Here is a 20,554-nt window from a genome sequence, read left to right as displayed (position 1 = left end):
AAATAGAGTAGCCTGGGCTCGAGCCAGCAATACAACCCTATAATGTCCGCGTTGCGTCGTTGAGGAGACATTTGAATCATCAGGCACTTCTCCAACGCATCTGCAGTTCTCCATTTGTAGGTAGATATACGTACTCTACGCATTGACGAGGACCTCGGACAGCGTCCCTTGCAGTTGATCCAGATATGAAACTCTTCAGCAATTGGTATACTAGATACTGACAAAGAGAATTGCTCATATCGGGAGTCATCACACCTCCCTGATCAAGACTCGAGGTTGAAACATTGTGCTGTACGAAGTGATACCAACCTTCTCCTTTCAGATAAGGGTCTCCGGGTCAACGTCGGGGCGATAACAAAACAGCCGCCAGCGACTTCCGGCGGGGTGATAAGAAAAGATAAGGGTCCAACTGGTCTTATGCTGCCAATTTCTTTGTGACTCAACCGCAATATCGCATCGGCCGCCCCGCATCCTTAGAACCAAGATTCTTGCAAGCAAAATCTCCAAAGGCGTCAGGATCACGGACGATCGCGAGTGATCTGCCCAAGATGGCGACAATCTACATCGACGAGGACATTGGCAAGGACGAGGTCACCCAGACCGGCACCGAAGAGTCGCCCTACAAGACGCTGCAATTCGCCTATCTCCAGCGTCCCGCCGAGGGTCAGTATCTGACCCGCAAGTCGCAGAACACCGAGGATGAGGCCGCCAAGGAGTGGAAGCCCGTCGCTAAGGCTGCCCTGAAGAAGGCCGTCAACTTCTTCGACGTGCAGAAGAAGAAGGCGGCCAAGGAGCAGGAGCTGGTGGTCAGGCGCAAGAAGGAGGAAGAGGAGCGGGCCAAGGCTCTCGAGGCGGCCAAGGCGATTGTCATCACCGAGGACCCTAGCCTTCCTGCTGCTGTTCGAATTGGGCTGGATGAGGTCGGCGATCACATCAAGCTACGCAAGCTGGACGACCCAGAGAGCAAGGGCACTCGCGTGCGCGTCTTTGGTCGCGTGCACCGCGAGCGCAAGCAGAAGGACGTCATGTTCGTCACCCTCAGAGACGGCTACGGCTTCATGCAGGTGGTCATTTCCGGCCAGCTGGCAAAGACGTACGATGCCGTGACTCTCACCCGTGAGACGTCGATGGAAATCCTGGGAGAGATGCGCGAAGTCCCCGCCGGTGCTCGAGCCCCCCTCAACCGCGAGTTGCACGCCGACTTCTTCAAGATTCCTAAGCACTGGAAGGCACCCGGCGGTGACGATGCCATTACCAACCGAGTCCAGGCAGACGCCGAGCAGGCCATGCTTCTCGACCAGCGACACCTTACACTTCGTGGTGAAGTCGCCTCGGGCGTCATGATTGTCCGCGACGCCGTTGAGTACGCCTTCAACCAGGCCTACAAGGAGCTGAGGTTCCGCAAAGTCAGCCCTCCTGCCCTCGTCCAGACTCAAGTCGAAGGCGGTGCGACCCTGTTCAAGTTTGACTACTATGGCGAGGATGCCTACCTCACACAGTCTTCTCAGCTGTACCTGGAGACGTGTTTGCCTTCAATGGGCCACGTGTACTGCATTGAGAAGTCTTTCCGAGCCGAAAAGTCCCTGACCCGCCGACACTTGTCCGAGTTTACTCACGTCGAGGCCGAGCTTGACTTTATCACCTTTGACGACCTTTTGTCCCACATTGAGCACATCATGTGCCGCGTGCTCGAGCTGGTCATGGAGGACCCTGTCATTGCTGAGAAGATCAAGACCATGAACCCTGAGTTCAAGCTCCCTGAGCGGCCGTTTATGCGAATGAAGTACTCGGAGGCCATTGACTGGCTTGTCGAGCATGACATTCCCAACGAGGAGGGCAAGCCCCATGCTTTTGGAGACGACATCGCCGAGGCTGCGGAGCGTCGTATGACGGACATTATCAACAAGCCCATCTTCCTGACCCATTTTCCTGCCGAGATCAAGTCGTTCTACATGTCGAAAGACAAGAATGATCTTCGCGTTACCGAGAGCGTCGACTGCTTGATGCCTGGTGTCGGCGAGATTGTTGGTGGATCGATGAGAATGGACGATTATGATGAGTTGATGGCCGCCTACAAGCGCGAGGGCATTGACCCTGAGGCCTACTACTGGTACACTGACCAGCGAAAGTAAGTCAATCACCTTACAGGCCCCATCTCCGTTTGGAGTTTTGCAAGTTCATTGGCTAACGGGGCTTCCCCCTTTCTCACTAATTAGGTATGGAAGCTCTCCTCACGGAGGCTACGGCCTGGGCCTGGAGCGATTCCTTGCCTGGCTTTGCAAGCAGCACACCGTTAGAGATTGCTGCCTGTATCCCCGTTACATGCACCGTTGCAAGCCTTAGACGCTAGATCGAGACTTAGACAATGCTGGTTACTGGTAGTTTATGAGGATACATGAAATGAAAGACGGACTTGGCGTTTGGGCCAATAACTACGAGACCCCCAGTCTACGATGGCAATTGGCATGTGAAGGAGCAGATGAAGGAAGCGATGCTTGTGATATTTGCCACTTGATAGCCTAGGTTGAATTGAGCCGTTTGCCGTTTGGTGCTGGAACTCTGCTTGAAGTGACTGCCGTGATGATCGTGCCGTAAATGGCAATCTGCAAAACACACATGCAGGACAATGTGGATTCAATTCAATCATGATTGTAAATCAGGGTCCATCACATGTCGAATAAACAAATCGTGAAGTACAAGACTGTCAGATGATATGGCATTAGTTGGGGCGAAGATGAACTTGTTGGATAGTGTGGTAGCTCGGTTGACGATACTGTATGCTGATATGTTGCCACATTCACATGCAGATGCCAATTGACCTTTCACATGCGATTTGGAGCATTTGATTCAGAGTTCTCGATGGCTATTGTTATCAGATTGTTTCCTTTCTTGCAAAACAGGTAACAATATGGTCGATTCCCGAAGAAAGGGATAAGACAGTTGAAGATATCTTCCTCTAACTAGATATTCAAAGCCGCGAGTAACTATTAACACCATCATACCTCTCGAGAGACTCTGGTATCTACTCAGGCATAGCTATAGAGGTGACCGCTTTGCCGTTCCATCACTTTGCAACAAGGTCCTCTACCTAGGCACGATTTACAGGCACCCCAACAAGCAGAACCCCAACCTCACGCATCCAATAAGCAGCCGTCGGCATGATTCTCGAAATCTTGATCGCAGACACACTAAAACGTCATGAACACAACAGATCGTACGTAAAAGCCCATGAGATCGTTTCTGGCACGTTGCCTTGACGTCATGCGCCACGATGCCGATCACCAGCATAATGTAAGCTCAAGGGGGGATGGAGATGTATTTATATCTGAGGGACCCTTCCATTCTCGAAGCTTTTGCCATCCTAGTTGTTACAATCAGCTCAGAAGAAGACCAAACCACAAAACGCCCAAAACATCTTCAGCAGTTACTTTGCCAATCACACATCACAACTACACAACAACACAAACATACAACATGTCCTCAAACGACGACAACGCTCAGAAGGCCAACTCCGGCAACGTCACCGACCAGGTCACCGGCACCGCGCAATTCGCCACAGGCATCCTGGGTAACACAGTCGGCGGCCTGGGCCGCACTGTCGGAGGAGTCGCCGGCGCGGCGACTCGAGGCGTCGGAGACACAGTGTCGAGCGTCACCGGCGATGCTGGCCGGCCTGTGGGAGATGCCGTGGGTTCGATTGGAACGGGATTGGAGGGCGGACTGGACAGTGTTTCCAAGGGGGTGGAGGATGCTGGGCAGTGGAAGAAGCAGTAAGCAAGGAAAGGGGGAGGCTGGATGAAAGGGGCTTGTAAGCCCAACTGTATTATTATAATGAGTCCATCACGAACTTGATCAAAGTATTGTCATATCATGTATTGTTTCTTCTTGTGATTGATGGCATCAAAGTCTGTAAAACATGGCACATGCAATCAATTCTTCCAGCTGAAAGCAAAAACTCTCGCATCGCACCGTAACACACATGGATTCTCTTGTAACTTTCCATGCACCCCCGCCAACTTGCCCCCATAGTGCCGTCTTGCAAATCTCATCTAGACTCCGTATCTCCTACACCACGAGGAAAGAGGAACGCTCTCCCAGTAGAACTGTATGCCGTCTGTGGTCCCGCTCAAGCCGGCAATTGTTTGCTTAGACCTGCTCAGCGCCCCAGCCGACCTCAGCCTCTCGCATGTTGCTCGGGGGCTCGATCGAGGGGATGAACTCGAGGGCGACGTAGCTGAGACCGATAATGCCAACAGCGCCACCAGCAATTTTGCTAATGACACGGCTGCCGAGGAGAAGGCCTCCAATGAGGATATAGACTAAGAGATCTCGTCAGAATGTCCGTTCATACCAAGCCGATAACAGAGAGTTTGAAACGTACAGATACCACGGCCGATGAAGGAGAAGAGGAAGTTGGCATATCTCGAAACCTGAGGGGGGATTTGGAACTCTGCAAATTGGTTAGTATAACATAGCCTCTGACGCGGATCGGACCAAGGAAGGCCCATACCTAGCAAGGCAATAGCAAGGCCAAAAACAATCATGTAGATGCCGAGGACAAGATTCTGGCTATAGTAGAAAAGCAATCAGCATCGTCGATCGAAGGTAACCCCGCAAGACAAGCTCCAGCAACGCAGCAATATCGCGTCTAAGCAGCGCTTTCAGTCGCATCCGGCGAGCAAGCTTCGAGATCGCAAATTTCCTTCAAGAGTGAATAGAACCTACAAGCCAACGGGGAAGATGTGGAAAACGCCTCCCAGAACCGTGATGCCGGCCACGGCCAGGTTAACAATGCGGCTACAGCGCATCGAGGCGCGAGTGTCAGCAAGAATAGCTCAATTTACTCGCGCAAATCGCGCTCTGGAACCAGTATCATACAAGATGTCGGAGAGTTCCATAGCTTCAGGTCGAGGGACTGAAATCATAACGCGACCTCAGGACCGATATTGAGGAAGGCGGAAGTTGTCGCAAATGCGTGGATTTCGTCTCGCGAAAGAGGAATCGTTGCACGTGCGCTCTAAGGAAAACAGCTCCGGGTGGAAACTGAGGTTGAAGCGAAGAAGTTCAGGCAATGGGAGACGTCAATTCGTCTGCGCGTCAAGGGAGATGAATCACGAGGTCCGAGTTGGTGAGGTCGAAGCTTGCGCAATGCTTCTGAAAACAGCTATCCAAGCAGCAGGCAGATGCTCTTGAGAGGCACAAGGCTGTGGCTGTGCGGTGACGTACTTGGCTCGGAAACCGCGAAAACTTCGTGAAAACTTCGGCAGGTACTTATCACTGCACAAGCCATCAAGGTACCGGGAATACGTACCTATCCGATAAGATAAGGGTCTAATCAAGTTCGAAGAGGCAGCAGCAAGTGCCGCCCAAGTGGAAGGAAGTTCTTGGTCAGTTCTACCACCAACGTGATCTCTTCACAGCGAAATTGATTATGGCTTCCACAATGGAATTATCTGGGCTCTATTTTTCTCTTACACGTCTTACGCAAGTGTGAATTACTCTGCGAGCTTGAACGAACGGCAGAGATGCGGGACTATCAGCGCCGAACGGCTATTATTAGTTGGGCTGCAAGTGCAGAGTGGTGAAGAGACAATGCCGTTCATTGATGGAATCATGGGGATATGGGTTCACCAGAAAAAGACGGGGAAAGACGGACAACATACATGAGACGAAGCAGCCAATCTTGGAGACCAGATATCGATTGGACACTCGCCCAGCAAGCTTATGCGAGTCAGAGCCTGTTGGTACGCAGCTGCCACCAAAGTATCCAATCCCACTTCGATGCGTGGTGATGGGCTCTCATTGCCGGTGTCTCTAAGCCGAGCAGATGATCTATCATACTGCCATCACGGAGGTGCATATTCGGACGAAGTACGAAGTACAACATCCTGGGCCAGCTCCGTCTATCACCCAGAACCATGCCGGCTCGTCCCAACATAATACAGAGAGATGCGTGGTTTCCACAGAAGGGAGTCTCTGGGCATCTCTCGCGACGCAGACGTTCCATTCGTGCGCTGATAAATGTAAGTTTCGATTTTCACCACAGTGGTTCAGATGGCTCTCACGCACCGTTTGCGATGGCTCTCACACACACGAGAAGCGCCACTCCATAGGATATTGGCAGCAGAGAGGAACCAAGTTCCTCCAGAGCAGAGGACACGACCTGGTGGGAAATACTCAACTGAGACAGACTGGGGAGAGAACCCGGTTGAAGTGGTGGCCGAAGGCACTAGCTCTCCGCAAAAAAAGCAAGCAAGGCGGCAGACGAACAGGGGTTGTGAGCGTCTACCTAGGAATAGTGACAGTCACAGCGTCGAGGCAAGGAAAAGCAGGTGTGTTGCTATCCATCTGTGCAATCATCGGCGATTCGAACAAGGCCAGCACAAAAGTACACGAGCTAGCCCTCAGCCATCGCCGTATGCGACGGCTCCTTGAAGGATTCGGCTCTCCCTGCAGCAATTGTTTTCGTGTCCGCCTTGACCGAGCCGCTTACCTGGCCTATTCGAACTCTTATCACAAACGCTTTGCATGAAACTGCATGAATAGGGTGGAGATGGGCTCGGGCGAACAGCCACGGATGGAAACTTCACAGCCGCATAGCATGGCGGTGAGTCCAGGCTCCCAGCGGCACCCTCCTCCCAAGATGTTGCTCGATGCTGGCTTCTGGCTTTTTAGGGCAACCGAGCTGCTCATGGGATGCGCCCTGCTCGGTTCAGGACGACGGGGTAGCATTTTACGTGTCCGACGACATCACGTATTGGCGCGGAACCAGTCAGAGCCGTTCTGTACCCGCGTGCTGATCTGCCAGTATCCTTCAAAAAATGCCTTATGCAGCTCCAACTCCTCCCAGCCACACATCGTACCATTCTGAGCGGGCGAGGTAGAAAAAGCAAACAGAGCACGACGCAGCTACTGTTGTCAAAGGACCGACCAAAGGACCGACCGGGGATCGAGACCGGAGAGCAATGCAGTTGCCTCACCGGAGACCCTCCCCCAGCGTCCACACACTCCTTAGTCGCTCCAATCCGACGTCCCCGGCATTAATCGTTGCCCTCGACCTATGTACGCGAGAAGCACGCCTTATGCTTTCTCTTAGCGGCCTGGGATAAGTTGTTGAGTAGATGGTCTCATGCCTGTTGTTCCCGTTTGGTACTAGGTGTGCTTTTCTGGGCGCTTCAATGCCGGGAATCTCCTCTTGGGTTTTTAAAGCCGATCGTCTCGTGGGCAGATCAGTGGGTACACCACGATATGTTCTGGCTAGGGGGATCTGACTTCGGTTCGAAGCTAATGTTCACGTCAGGAGATGCTGTGCACGGCAACTCCCGTGGCACTAGAACGGGGAGGAATCTGTCCCCGTCTGGCCTCCACCGTCAAGCAAGCTGATGGGTGCTTGCCTGATGGAAGGGAAGATTCGCACACGGCCAAAGTGCATGGCATAGTCGCTGCCATACTTTCATCTGCTGCACATGTTCGGTGGGCAGCACTAGGATGTGTGGATGGATTCTGGGGAGAGTGGCGTGCATCTACGAAGTAAGGGGGGTGTCTGGACCAGCACAAGTGAGTGCTCCGCCAAGGCTGCATAAATCTCCTAAGAAATGGCACCTCCCGGTCCAGCGTACTCTGCACGGACTAAGGGCCCGAGAAGTACGACGAGATATGTCCAATGGTATGTCCACTGTTCTTTGCAGCCAAGGGCTTTGCTGTCGCTGATCTCGGCCTTTGGGAACAAACCAGACCTTGTGCGGCTCGGTGTCTAGCCTGGTGAAAGGACGACACGTGCTTCGAAGTGGTATTACAAGTTGCCATGCCGTACGAGTGCGGACGCGGGCCGCGGAGCGCCTCGTGTACGAGTCTGGTGGTATGGAGTACTTACAGATCGGGATGCATCTGAAGTGTGCCATTACTGCTACGTACCAATAAGTACGCACCCATGCAAGGTATGCTTTCCCTGGTCGCCGTTGTGGTGTCCCCCCAATCCATGTAAGCTGCATCTCGCACAGGAATCCCAGTTCTAGGCCCCCTGCTACGAAGCACTACAGCGATAGCAAACACGGCACGGTTCGGGGCGCGTACGGAGTACTTGTTAGCAAATCGGGAGGGGAAAGAGGAAGAGGGAGTCCTTCAGCTTGACACCTTTGCACCCGGGGATGAAAACAAGTGGGTGGACCGGGAGCATGCGCTGATACGACGACTTTTGCTTTCTTGACAACCATAAGCATCACCACCAGGTAAGTCCCCCTCCCCCCCTGTCACTCACCAGATATCACGCACTCACCCCACGATTCAAAGCATTTTAGTAAGAAATCAACCAAAGATAGGCACAGTATCAACAGCGGGGAAGCGTCTCACCCAGGGCTGCAGAAGCGAGCTCCAGAAAGAGACGGGTTCACAGCCCGGAAGTCGAGGACATGACCTAGACCACTCTCTGCAGGCTGATGGTTTCAGCTGGATTGCCAAGGCAGCGGCCATGTGATTTGTGCCACGTCAATCGGCCTGTGACAATGGGACTCGTGGCGTACATTAATTAAATGCATGGACAGGACAGCCGCCGGCACATGCGTACGGAGTACTTGATCCATGTACTTGGTACGGCGGCAGAATGGGATAACCTCATGAACCGATACGTGAGCTCAGGTACTTAAGGACCTGGGATTCGGGCTCTTGATATCCAGTCAAACTCCCAGCTTCTCAAGTCTACTGAGTCTCTACGACATCGCACACTTCACGATACACTAGGTACTTTTTCGTGTCACTTACACCACGACCTAGTCCTGCTTCGCGACCTACGTCTTCAGCTCCAAGAATCTCCAAGAGCTACCGGAAATTACCTGCTGCCAAAATGTCTTCGTCTGGCAGCGTCCCGCTGATCCCCATCACCAGCATCGATTCGGCCAACACCCACCTCGACAAGGTGGTCCCCACGGCAGACGAGAGCGCCTCTGCCTTTGGCTTCAGTAGAGTTCATTGGCAGGGGCTCGTCGAGACTGCTCGCTCCATGTCGCTCAGCCGTGATACGCTTGATCTGATCAGCCTGGCGAAGCATGGCCCCAAAATGCCCGACGACATGGAGGGAACCTCGGAGCTCGCGGGATATGCCAAATGGCATCTCGCGGAGACCCCGAAGCCAGCTGGTCCTGGCAACGTGCTTCACCCCGTGCGCCTTGGCATGAAACGACGATGGGACCTCATGAAGCATGATCTCACAGAGTGCGAGGTGTCAGACCGCAGCAGCTTTGGCTTCTCGGACTGCGAGTCCAATGGGCTTGCTATCATGTTCCTCGCTTGGTCTTATATCCTGAGTGTCTTCTTGCTTGAAGAGCAGAGGACTCCCTTCGTCTACAAGAAGGGGGCAACTGTTCCTTCTGGTGCTGCGTCGTCCGCAGACAGCGAGTTCACCGTCGACCTCGGCGACGCCAGCGATGAAGAATATCGCTGGTGGTCAGCCCTCCTTTCTCCGGGTCAAGGGTGGAAGGCTTCCCGCGCCAAGCAGCCGGTGTGGGCTGTCAAGTACACGGGCAACGTCAAGTTTTCCATGAAGAACCCACGTACCGAGCCGTTGTCGCCTGATATCAAGCCCCCCTCCAGCAGGCAGGCAGTTGCCTACCTTGCTCGATTTGCCGCCATGTACTACCTGGAGGGCCAGGCAAGACTGGCACTCGCAATGGCACTGACCATTCCCCTTCATGACAGGATGATGTCGACGATCCAGCTCCCAAAGCCACATCTTGTCAAGCTGGAGGATGCTCCTCCACCCTCTTCGCTCATTGACAAAGAGTTCCGCCTCCTGTCCTACTACATGGTTCTCAGCTCCAACCCTACCTTCATTGGCTCCGCTCTCTGGTCTGTCTTTTGGGAGCCTGCGATTGACTGCAACCTAGCCAGCTCTTGGTGCACCCCTATCATCCAAGAGATCCAGCCTCTGATTGAGGGTGAAGATCTGGAGACGCTCGGCCACGTGCTTGCTCAGCGAAGACCCAGCGTTGCCCCCCTGTGGTATGGCTTGCTTGCCTGTGGTACCACAGACACCGTCTCGGCCATTGTCCCCTTCCTGGAAAAACTGTATACCCACGTGCCGACAAAATTTACGCCGGAAGTTGCTGTTTGGACCGATTCCCCTCAGTCCTTCATGGATCTCCCTGGATCTGGCCCGTATGTGCAGGGAAACAAGATCTCGCGAGCAGACTTGTGGCGGCTTCGCCATGAGTACTGGAACGCTTGGAAGGGCGGCATTCACTTCCGCAATCTGCCAAGCACTCCCTTCCGCCCCTTTGGCGCTGTTGACGCCGAGGAAGTCGAGCTCATGGTACGAGGCCATCTCCAGTGCCAGAGGCACGAATGGGTTTACTCAGGATTCACTTGGACGACGCGTAGCCGTCTTGAGCTCACTCATGAGCCTCGTGTCTTGACAACTTCATGGAAGCAGTTTGAGGCTGATTCGCGCGTTTACACGCCGCGAGGCGGCGTCGGGGAGCCCGACCACGAGGTGGATTACAGGGCATCCAAGAGAGCCGTTGGCGACATGTTCCGATGGGCTGCAACAGAGATGGATCCTTCTGGCAAGCACATTTACTCTCATCCGTGGGTCGAGATGGAAGCACACCTTGCCATGGGTTCGGAAAAGAAGCAGAAGCCTAAGGGGCCGGTGCGGTTGTCGGAACTGTCGATGGATCGGATCAAGGAATGGGTCGTGAACTCTGGTAAGTGGATTTCCCACTTCAGTGCTCTACAGTATCTCTTGGTCAAAGCTAACTTGACTTGTCCCGCTTCAGAAGGAGATATTGAGCAAATGCCTGAAGTTGGTGAGGCAGCTTAAGCAGACGCTCCCACGAAAGGGTCTCTGTTATTGCCCTTATGTTTTTTTGGTCAGGGCGCAACGGTTACAGAAACCATCGGCTAGGTACACAGATTATGAAGTAGGCCAGCCCGGTACATGACATGGGTCTCACTAGAATAGAATCGGCGGGAAGCTGGTATCCTTCCCTTTTGCGTAGTTGCTGGGAATTACTCCCGGATAGTTCATTCATTGCTCTGATAGACATGTTCAATGCATTGGTTATGAAAGACGTGCCAGCCTTGCATAAAGTGAAATGCTAGTAGATCACCTTGATTGAACTGCACAAGCCGCCCCGTCTAACAGGGCAAGTCGAGAAAAGAGAAAAGACCGGAGTCAACGTACGCCATCCGTGGCTGGAGGCATTACTACCACGAAGGTATCCGTACTGGAGTGAGAAAAGGGACAACAAAGACTACGGAGTACATGTGCGTAATGGCATGGCATGCCATGACACGCCCAAAAAGAAGCAGATTCGTGGACGCCATCGAGTCTCATCGAATCGACGGGCGTGGGCCTTTTCCAGTGCTGTCCATGTAAGTCACCGGAAGACGATCAGATTGGCTCATGCGAGACACAGCGGGGTAAGGCTTGATGACATTGGCGCTCTTGTCTTTGATAAAGTGAATCAACTTACATCTACGGCCAATATCCGCGATTTGCCTTGGGCGTGCCGCGTGTGAATTGGGGAAACCCGAACCGGGACAGGACGCCTCCGCGACCTGAAGAGGTACCGGTACAAGTACTCCGCTTTGGCGCTGCGAGAACTTTACGATGGGGCGAGCTAATGCAGGTCGCGCCGCGCCTCGTGCCTGCCCGTGTGATCGGTGTGAAAGAGGCAAGAGCTTTGAGTCTTTTTTGGGGGGTTGAAGGCAAGGCAAGGTAAGGGAGAGGCAGGGTGGACCATGGGTGTTGCCTCTTGAGAAGGACTTGCCGCAATAACACGCNAACCCCCCCCCCCCCCCCCCCCCTTCTGGCTCATAAGTTAAAGCCCGCACTTGCCGCCGCTACCTTGAGCAAGGGATAGCAAAAGCGAAACAGAAGCATCAGATCTCGTCGCCTTTTGATCTAATACTAGCGACTTTTCAGGAGCAAAACATGCGCGTGCTGGTGCGGCCTGGCCTACATACAGTACCTGACACTCAGAACGGAGGGAAAGGGCGGACGGAGTGGATCCCCCCGGCGCGGCAAAGGCCCCCAGATTCCGGCCCCACCATGAACCAATCATTGCCGGACTGCTGTCGCTCCTGCCCGGCAACTTGATGTTCTGTCTCTGCTACCTGATACCAGGTACTTGGTATTTCGAGGCTGGCTAACACAGTGGTGAGGTGTTGCAGAGCCTTGAGGTAAAGTAATTCGTACAGCTTGGCTATCTGAGGTAAGGTGACACCATGACTTGGCAGCGAGACGGGGAAGGCACCATGGCGGCACGTACCGGAGCCTGATTGCGCACTGGCATACCTTGGGTACAATCACCGAGGAAGCGAGCCTCGAGAAGGAGAGACACTTGGGGAGAAAGACAAGAGCAAGAGAAACACGACAGATGATCTGTATCTCGGAGGCACGACAGGCAAGGCTCCTGTGCTTCCGTGAGCAATATCTGAGACTTTTTCTCCCTTCAATTTGTTTGGTCTTGGACACAGATTACATCAGATCGGTCTTTATAAACCAACTTCTGCCATCATTGACCTTCTGTTCTTCAATCATCATTCTTGTGTCTCTTGTCTCGTCCGAGGACGCCGATTCAATTCCTCAGAACATCAATATTTGAGCAACATCTCCGTTGTATACCACCGCCATCATCGCAACAATGGAAGACACCCCGCCTCAAAAGCAGGAGCAGCAACAGGAGCAGCATCTGGTTGGTCAAGGCCATCCCCCACAGCCGCTGCCACCGACCCTGGCAGAGTCTGGTGCTGGGCCCGAGCGTAGCAGGAAGCGATCTCGTGAGAGTCCAAGCGCCGTTTGCGATAGCCCGAACGAGAATCACGGTGCAAAGAGACGGCAGACTTCAGCTTCTCGTGATGACGCCGAGGCGATTACTGATACGACTGGCAACGCGACTGTCAGTACGAGGAAGAATAGAATTGCCACTCGCATCATCTTCGTCAACGAGGCTGCTGCCACGATTGCCGAACAGGTCCATGAGGCGGCTGGATTCGCAAGCAAACAAGAGAGGGGGGCGGCTGCTGAGACCATGCAGCGTTACACGAAACTTCAAATAAGAACTCTGAATACCCAGAGCGCTCGAGACGTTGCTGCAGCTGCAGAAGAGGAAGAAATGAGCACCATTGAAGCCAGCCGTGACGGCGATGACGGCGCGAGCATCTTGGATTCTGTTCCCACGGAGACGAGCACCCTAGACGCAAGCAAAGGCAATCCGAGCACTCCCCAGATTCCTCCTCGCTCTGCTAGCCATGGAGCCGCAGTTTTGGAGGTAGAAAACAAGGAGAATGGTGTTCCTGAGTCACATTTTCAAACCTTTGCCGACTGGCAAGCCTTGCTCAGCGGGGGCCGACGGGGGCATTTTGTATCCCCCAACTCTGGGCCTGATAGCGATTGCTATGCACTACACAGGTCCATGTTGCCCAAGGAGCACAAGAGTGTCCCTTTTCGAGATCCCTCGTGGCAGTATGAATTCCATCGATGTGGAACGTATATGAGCGAGGATTCAGACGGCCTTCGCCCAGAGGCCACAGCACTCTACAAGGAACTGCTTGAAAGAGAGCGGCCGCTTCCCAAGAAGTCCTTGTTTGACGACGACGTCATTGGAGAGACTTGCGAGAGGGTCAGGTTCAAAAACGAGACAACACTATTCCGCGACATCACGCCTCTGATTGCGCCGTCAGTTGAGCTTCTTGCCACTGACCATCCGCATCTGGGGTTCCTGTGCGAATCCACAGACGAGGTCTGGTCAAACTCTCAACCTGTCGTCCGCATTCAGCCGCAACCCAGCTATGCCATTGGGTTTTCGGCCGAGGCGTTCTCAGAGGAGCATTTCGGCAAAGCTATAGACTTCTTCAACGACCTCTATGCGGCGAAGACATCGCCTATGAAGGTCACTGCTGACATGTTCTTTCCCTGTTTCTCGTTGGAAATTGGGCCCATCGCTCTGGGCGAGCGTCAGAACGCACACAGCATGACAATCGGCATGCGCGGCGTCGTTGAGCTCTTCCGCGGCGTCAGCCGTGAGGGCGAGGTGCACCGCCAGATCTTGGGCTGGTCCATCGCCCACAATCATCGTCGGGTCGAAATATCGGCGCATTACCCGGTGATTTACGGGAACATTACAAACTTCCATCGGACAAAGATTCACTCATTTGACTTTTCCGATCCGGAGTGCGACAAATGGGCTGCGTATCGCTTTACCAGGAACCTCTACGACACCTGGATGCCGGCGCATTTCGCCTGGATTTGTTCCGCCATTGAAAAGCTCCCCGTCGAATGGCCGCGCTTTGTGGACAGTATTGATGAATTTCAAAGCTGAGCTTTGCGAGCTCGTGGTCCGCCGAGACGGCACTTGCTTTGAGCGTTCGAGAAATCAGCTTTTTCCGAAATCATTGATCCTTATACGACCATCTTTTGCTGGTGTGAACGCTCCACCAGGCACATTCTAGCTATGTTCCTTCTCTTCAGATTTCATGGCTATCTTTGCCTTCAAGGGCTTTTCATTTACTTTCATCTGTTGTGATTACCTACCTGTAGGCTGGTACCATCTCATAGTTTCCATTACCAGTCTTGCTTTAGAGCTGTGGTATTATAATCCTCTCAGGTCAGCTTAGCTGCTGCTCGTTAAACGGCTGCGATCTTTACTTGGATTGCATTGTGTAACACTGCCTTTTTATAACATGGCAAGCAGCTCGCAACGCATTTCCTTTCTCCAACGTTGAAAATTGCAAAGTAGCTACCAGCACAGCTGTCGTCTGCCCGTACATTCATCCAGTGGTACTTGTAGTTATTACCAAAGTAGTACTATCTAGTACGATCACAGTTCTCTCCGGAAGGTATCGTGATGATGCGTAGACTTAACCGCCTCACCTGTTGAACATGATTCTTTACGAATCCTCAATGCCTACACGCATGTCGCCCATGTCCAAGGGTCCAGAGAAAGATGCATTTCATGATCTTCTTAGGGTACCTCATCCTATATCAAGTCCTGATGCACCTATGTGTGGTGTCTTACGCCAACTTCCTTAACGAAGCACAACCCATACAGACATCAATCGTCTCTACGGTTCCTGACCTTTCTGTCCAAACAATCTAGATAGCTTCAGTCTCTGCCCATGCAAGAGCTTATCAGACCTAATCCTTCCGACACCAATTGACGGGGATGGTCAATTATCCCAACTGCCGGTTACACATACGCCCTCCCGTATCCTGGGCGTGCCGATACTCTCGTCACTTCCCATCGCCCCCAACTATGCGTGACGATCGAAGTTTCTTTTTCTGCCCACGGCTAGTGGCGGAGTTTCCTCTCGTACATTGCATGATACTATTGCCTGTAAGGTCTCAGCCCGCATTTTTGAAATGACATGTCCTATCGTCTGCTTGGGGTACATGTAGCTTTTCAACAAGACAAATTGGGTTGACAAGGGGATATTCTCAGGCAGGTGAGCACTAACTAATGTGCTGTCACGGGGTTATGTGCCTTTTTTCTTTTTTTTCTTTNTTGGCCTCCTCTTTTTTTTACGAATGAGACGAGGCTTGCATGAGGGAGTGAGCGTGAACGAGGTATTTCGTACATCGCTTCGATGGGGAGACATGTTTGTCTTGGGGCTGGATATTGCGTGGCGTTTCTCATATGCCTGTGCGTAGTAGATGCAAGTTTGGAAGAAACCAGGCTGAGACGCCTGAGATTTTGATGGCTTGACCAGGGGAGGGTGGAGGATATAGTACGTGTACGAGTACGAGCACAGACAAGTGCGTGGCGTCCAGCCTGGTTGAAAGGCTTGAATCAGCCGCACAGGGGGCGTTGCATCTGTGTCTGAATGGATCCATGTTTCAATCACGGAGTAGGGGAGGTCACGAACGGGTCCTGTATCTACCAGGTAGGTACCTGTTGCCTATTTTACAGGTTGTTTTATTTCGCTTTTCTTTTAAGTGTTGCATATCAATATGTTGCCCTTCTTATCGGGATTTAACCCGACTACAATGGTTGACTCAGATATGGGCTACACTTCAAGTCATCAATCACCTGAAAAAAGAGCATTGTATAGCTTTGGGACAACAAACAGTGGACCATCTTCGCCACCTCTGAGCGGTAAATCTTGTGTTCGAATCGGCGTTTGGCCGGATAGAGCCAATACTTCCCCGGTTTTCTGGTGCAGGATTTGATGCATGCTTCTTATTATTGCGCGCGGAGATTGAGAACGTTGTATACATGTATATGCCCACAAACCAAGTGAGACAAGGCCAACACAAGCGGGAGCGAAATACTAGCTGGAGTGTGTGGAGATTGCAGCTGTTGCCGTGATTGTCTTTGATTTTTTGGAGACATGGCGGAAAGCCTGGTTCTCGGATGTGGGGAGGGCGGGAGTGCGAAAGAAAGGGATTAGTATGCCGGCTTTGAGAGGGGTAGCATTGTTTGATGTTGCTGGTATGAATTGCTTTGGATGTATTACGTTGCGGATCGAATGTGTGATGAGACATGGGAAGTTAAAACTTGTGATGTTGAGCTGGTTGGGTTCTTGATGGGGCCGGTAGGCTTGAGTTGTATGATGGACATGGGGCAAGGATATGTGAAAGCTGTAACGATGCGGAGATAAATCTCTACTAATACCACAGTAATACATCAGTGTGAAATGGGCATGAAAACTACTTCAACTATCATGTCTTGTGGTTGAGGTATTGGCAAAACTGACAGCGAGCACGTTGAGCTTACCCTTGAGCGCTTCTTCTTCTTCCTCACCCAACTCCAATATCCTCTGCATACAAGCCCATCAAAACTCTAAATTCCCCGCTCTGTAGCATTGAAAGGAGCTTGAATCTCCTATAGGGAGGTGGTCAACAACACGGTGGATGTTTGTATAGAGCCCCGTTTTACAATGAGGCTGGTATTCATTATTCATTGACCGTCTTTGATAACCCGGGCTTCACGATTGTAAACTTCCCATCTAGTGGTTAGTGGGTCGTCGCATCAAGTCTCTCATCCGAGCTGTGTATTGAGCTTCACAGGCATAGAGGCTGCGAACCTTGATCCCGCTGGAATGGAGTTGTTTGGTAGCTTTCTGTCCTCGCTACCATCACTGTCTGGGCCCAAATTGCAAGGGACGAGCCCCAAGGCTTTAGGTCGCTGACCGTGCCTTGACTCGTTTCTATCGACAAACTTGCGAGAAAACCACCATTCATTGATTAATCCAAGGCAATCCTGGGCAGTGTTCTATCACACTACATCAAGCACAATGCCCCATTGAAGTGTCCCACAGGCCATGCGCCGGAACCCAGTTCCGATCGAAATCGCATCTGCAGGAATCCGGGGAAGCGGGTCTTCGTTCTCCATCACAAGCATCACGAGTCATCGAGTCATCCAAGGAAGACATACAAGTGTGTGTTGTTGTTCGTTGAGAAACAACGGACTCAAGACCTTCAAAGGCCTCCTATGCCATTTTCTAGCTGCATCTATAGCCGCTCTCATGGTGACAGAACAAATGAAATAAAAAGCACCCTTATAAAAACAAACCTGCTCCCTGGCTTGCGGCAATCATCATGAAGCCACACGTCTGGGAACCCATCTATTATACCATGTCATACAATTACTGCGTCTCGCCAACCACTTTCCGAATAGCCTGAGCCACATGGTCAATGTTGTGGGTATTCAGGCCAGCCATGCTGATTCGCCCATTCTTGGTCATGTAGATGTGATACTCCTCGCGGAGCTTCATGACCTGGGCTTCTGTCAGACCGGTAAAGCTGAACATGCCAATCTGGTCTGTGATGTGGTTCCAGGTGCCTGGCGTCTCGAGCTCCTCAAGCTTGGACCGGAGGGCTTTGCGCATATCAATGATGCGGCCCGACATGGTCTTGAGGTTCTCCTCCCACTCGGAAAAGAGCTGGGGGTCGTTGAGCACGGTGCTGGCTATCCTTGCGCCGTACAGGGGAGGGTTGGAGATTTCTGATCGCTGCAGGATGGCGAGCTGAGAGGCGATCCGGGTGACGGTTTCGGCGGCGTCGGCGGCGGGAGCGCCCACGAAGTGGAAGCAGCCAGCTCGCTCTCCGTAAAGGCCAAAGTTCTTGGCGAAGCTCTGGGCAACTACGAGCTCGAAGCCCTGCTCGACAAAGTAGCGCACAGCGCTGGCATCTCGTGCAAGGTCGCCAGAGGCAAAGCCCTGGTAGGCGCAGTCGAAGAAGGGAAAGTGCTTCTTCTCGCGGATAATGCCGGCCAACTGCTTCCACTGATCAGGTGTTGGGTCGACGCCGGTTGGGTTGTGCGCGCAGGGGTGGAGTAGGATAATGGAGCGTTCGGGGGCCGCTGAAATTGCCGCCGTCATGCCCTCAAAGTCTAGTCCGCGGGTCTCCTTGTTGAAGTAGGGATACTGGGCGACGGTGATGCCGACGTTGTTGAAGATCTGGTGGTGGTTCGCCCATGTGGGATTTGACACATAGACGGTGCGGTTGCCCTTGTAGAACTTGGCGAGGAACAGGGCGCCTAGGTGAACGGCGCCGGTGCCCGAGATGGTCTGCACAGACGTCGCGCGGCGGTCCACCAGGGCAGGCGAATCGGCGCCGAGCATGAGCTCCGCGGCCTTGCTGGTGAAGCTCTCGAGACCGGCGATCGGGGCATATTCGTGGTTCAACTCGGGGTTGTTTCGGAGAATGTCATCAGCCTGTGGTTGCAGCAAGCAGTGGGTCAGCGAATCAATGCCACGATGTGCGAGGTAGATGAAGAGCCGCAAGCGGGCCAATGACTGTTGCGCCGATTGAGCTTATTACTAGCATCACAGGCAAGAGGAGCTAGCATGCATGCATGGATCGCATCACAGCGTCTAGCTCTGTGGATGGGACGGGAGCAAGAAGAAGACACCGTACCTTTTTTACCACGGGCAGAACCCAGGGCTTTGCATTGTTGTCTCGGTAGGCGCCAATTCCCTGGAGTAAGCGAAAGGATCGGTCAGTCAGTCCGTTGATTCGAAGCGGCATCTATTAGTCAAGCTTTGGTAGATTTGTGGGCTTTTGTTGCCTCCGACGTCGCAGCCGCGATTGCGACACAAGAGTCGAGCCGAGTGACGGCCGCGGGGCAACGAAGGGGGGTGATGAGGAGAATGAGGGGAAAGCAAACGACATGAAATGGAGAAGGAACACAAGAGACGAGAAGAAGAAGAAGCAGCAGCAAATAGCAACAGGAGCTTGCAACTTACCAGGTCGACCTTGATCGGGCTGGTGTCAGCCTTGTAGGCGCGCGCGAGGCCAAAGAGGGGATCCTCAGGCGCCTGGGGCACCGTTTCTGGCGGGAAGTTGGTGGTGGAAGCCATTGCGGGAGAGACGTGGCTCGCAATGTTGTGAAGGCGGGCGAGAGGAGGAGACGAGGCAGACGATGAGGATTTGGCTCGAGGTTGAGGGTGGGATTTAGGTTGAGAGGTTATTCGAGAAGAGGGTTGAGAGGGCGATGACGACGATGATGATGCTGGAGGAGCCATTGGTGGCGGTTCTTTGGTGGGATATCGTCTAATATGTAAATCCGGATGGAACGACCAGCAGACGGGAATCAAACGTCCCAGGCACGAGCGAGAGTGACTCGACACAATACGCGCGCTTGCAGTGGGCTGATGGTGGGGTTGGAGACGGCTAAAGTGCTAACGTCCAGGGCAGCCACTGCGGGAACCTGGTAGAACCCTGAGGGGACTGGAACTGGAACCTGGAACCGGAGCGGGCTGGGCTGGGGCTGAGTTGCCGCTGGAGGAGCGCCCTGGAGACGGTGGAGAGGCGCTGGAGTAGTCTCCTGTGGTGCCCGCTAATCCTGCTGGTGCCTGCACGTCACCAGACCTCGAAGCTTGGGTACGTACGTTCCGACTCCCCGGACAAGCCCAAGACGGAGCAACGCCTCAAGCTGACGATATCAGGGGGTGGCCACGGGATCAATCTTGTGCCTGCTGCACGGAGGAGGTACAGGGCTGGAGACGGTCGGGACGGGAAGCTGAGCTTTGTTATCGCCGGAGGGCTGAAAGGGGTGCGTTGTTCGCTTGGTGCTGCCTGGCTTGTGATAGCCAGTTGAAACTCGACGATTTGCAGAGCCGATATTCAGGAGATTTGGCAGAGACCCTTGGGCAGCGATGCAGTCAGCAAGTCTGTTCCAATCCTACTTCCTTCTGTTACCGCTTCGAGATATTGAAACCGGTGAAACGGACCGGGCGATGGGAAGCGATCATATGGCCATTATGCAGAGTCATACCTTGACGTGAGACCAGGCCTCAAGACGGCCAAGCGAGATGCGTTACGAAGACGGCCAAAAGGATCGGACGAGTGCGACGACAAAGAACCCCGTATCAGGTCCGTGAAAAGGTACTTTGAATGGAATAAGAGCAATTTACTCCAAGCAGCAGCAATCTTGAAGGAACACGATAAGATGCATCGGGGCGTTGGACTCATGCATCTCGGGCAGTCGAGCCGCTTTTTATCTGTCGTCATGCCATGTGCAACTCCACGGCTTCTGAGTGGGTTGACCGAGGCCTTCGGCTTGCACGGGCTGTGTGAGCCGGTCTCTGTACTTTCAGGAGTGTAGACGGTACA

At 53.1% G+C, this 20,554-nt stretch overlaps 8 protein-coding genes across 8 annotated transcripts; 5 read left to right on the top strand and 3 right to left on the bottom strand.

Moving 5' to 3' along the window:
• Positions 1 to 42: 42 nt before the first annotated feature.
• Positions 43 to 2,343, top strand: CCMA1212_004563 (Asparagine-tRNA ligase; the record flags this gene model as incomplete). The annotated part of the gene is made up of 3 exons (XM_073701861.1): positions 43 to 50; positions 485 to 2,128; positions 2,217 to 2,343. The coding sequence occupies 3 exons, from the start codon at positions 43 to 45 to the stop codon at positions 2,341 to 2,343; spliced, it is 1,779 nt and encodes a 592-aa protein (XP_073559685.1).
• A 1,131-nt stretch (positions 2,344 to 3,474) lies between these two features.
• CCMA1212_004562 (uncharacterized protein) lies at positions 3,475 to 3,774 on the top strand (the record flags this gene model as incomplete). The annotated part of the gene is made up of 1 exon (XM_073701860.1): positions 3,475 to 3,774. The coding sequence occupies one exon, from the start codon at positions 3,475 to 3,477 to the stop codon at positions 3,772 to 3,774; it is 300 nt and encodes a 99-aa protein (XP_073559474.1).
• A 372-nt stretch (positions 3,775 to 4,146) lies between these two features.
• CCMA1212_004561 (Golgi apparatus membrane protein tvp15) lies at positions 4,147 to 4,898 on the bottom strand (the record flags this gene model as incomplete). The annotated part of the gene is made up of 5 exons (XM_073701859.1): positions 4,147 to 4,319; positions 4,382 to 4,450; positions 4,511 to 4,569; positions 4,726 to 4,797; positions 4,879 to 4,898. The coding sequence occupies 5 exons, from the start codon at positions 4,896 to 4,898 to the stop codon at positions 4,147 to 4,149; spliced, it is 393 nt and encodes a 130-aa protein (XP_073559866.1).
• Positions 4,899 to 6,691: 1,793 nt separating this feature from the next.
• On the top strand, positions 6,692 to 6,871 carry CCMA1212_004560 (uncharacterized protein; the record flags this gene model as incomplete). Its single annotated transcript, XM_073701858.1, has 1 exon — positions 6,692 to 6,871. The coding sequence occupies one exon, from the start codon at positions 6,692 to 6,694 to the stop codon at positions 6,869 to 6,871; it is 180 nt and encodes a 59-aa protein (XP_073559475.1).
• Positions 6,872 to 8,839: 1,968 nt separating this feature from the next.
• On the top strand, positions 8,840 to 10,813 carry CCMA1212_004559 (uncharacterized protein; the record flags this gene model as incomplete). Its single annotated transcript, XM_073701857.1, has 1 exon — positions 8,840 to 10,813. One exon carries the CDS (start codon positions 8,840 to 8,842, stop codon positions 10,811 to 10,813), a length of 1,974 nt encoding a protein of 657 aa, XP_073559705.1.
• Positions 10,814 to 12,641: 1,828 nt separating this feature from the next.
• On the top strand, positions 12,642 to 14,318 carry CCMA1212_004558 (uncharacterized protein; the record flags this gene model as incomplete). Its single annotated transcript, XM_073701856.1, has 1 exon — positions 12,642 to 14,318. The coding sequence occupies one exon, from the start codon at positions 12,642 to 12,644 to the stop codon at positions 14,316 to 14,318; it is 1,677 nt and encodes a 558-aa protein (XP_073559714.1).
• A 3,265-nt stretch (positions 14,319 to 17,583) lies between these two features.
• CCMA1212_004557 (Aspartate aminotransferase) lies at positions 17,584 to 19,464 on the bottom strand (the record flags this gene model as incomplete). The annotated part of the gene is made up of 3 exons (XM_073701855.1): positions 17,584 to 18,654; positions 18,857 to 18,916; positions 19,186 to 19,464. 3 exons carry the CDS (start codon positions 19,462 to 19,464, stop codon positions 17,584 to 17,586), a joined length of 1,410 nt encoding a protein of 469 aa, XP_073559707.1.
• Positions 19,465 to 19,883: 419 nt separating this feature from the next.
• CCMA1212_004556 (uncharacterized protein) lies at positions 19,884 to 20,087 on the bottom strand (the record flags this gene model as incomplete). Its single annotated transcript, XM_073701854.1, has 1 exon — positions 19,884 to 20,087. A coding segment is annotated over one exon (204 nt), but the record flags the coding sequence as incomplete, so codon positions are not given.
• Positions 20,088 to 20,554: the final 467 nt, after the last annotated feature.

This window comes from Trichoderma ghanense (genome assembly GCF_004382785.1).
Source record: "Trichoderma ghanense strain CCMA-1212 chromosome Unknown scaffold_4, whole genome shotgun sequence".
NCBI lineage: Eukaryota > Fungi > Ascomycota > Sordariomycetes > Hypocreales > Hypocreaceae > Trichoderma > Trichoderma ghanense.
Note: the sequence above shows the minus strand (reverse complement) of the source record. Positions and strands in the feature narration are given on the sequence as shown.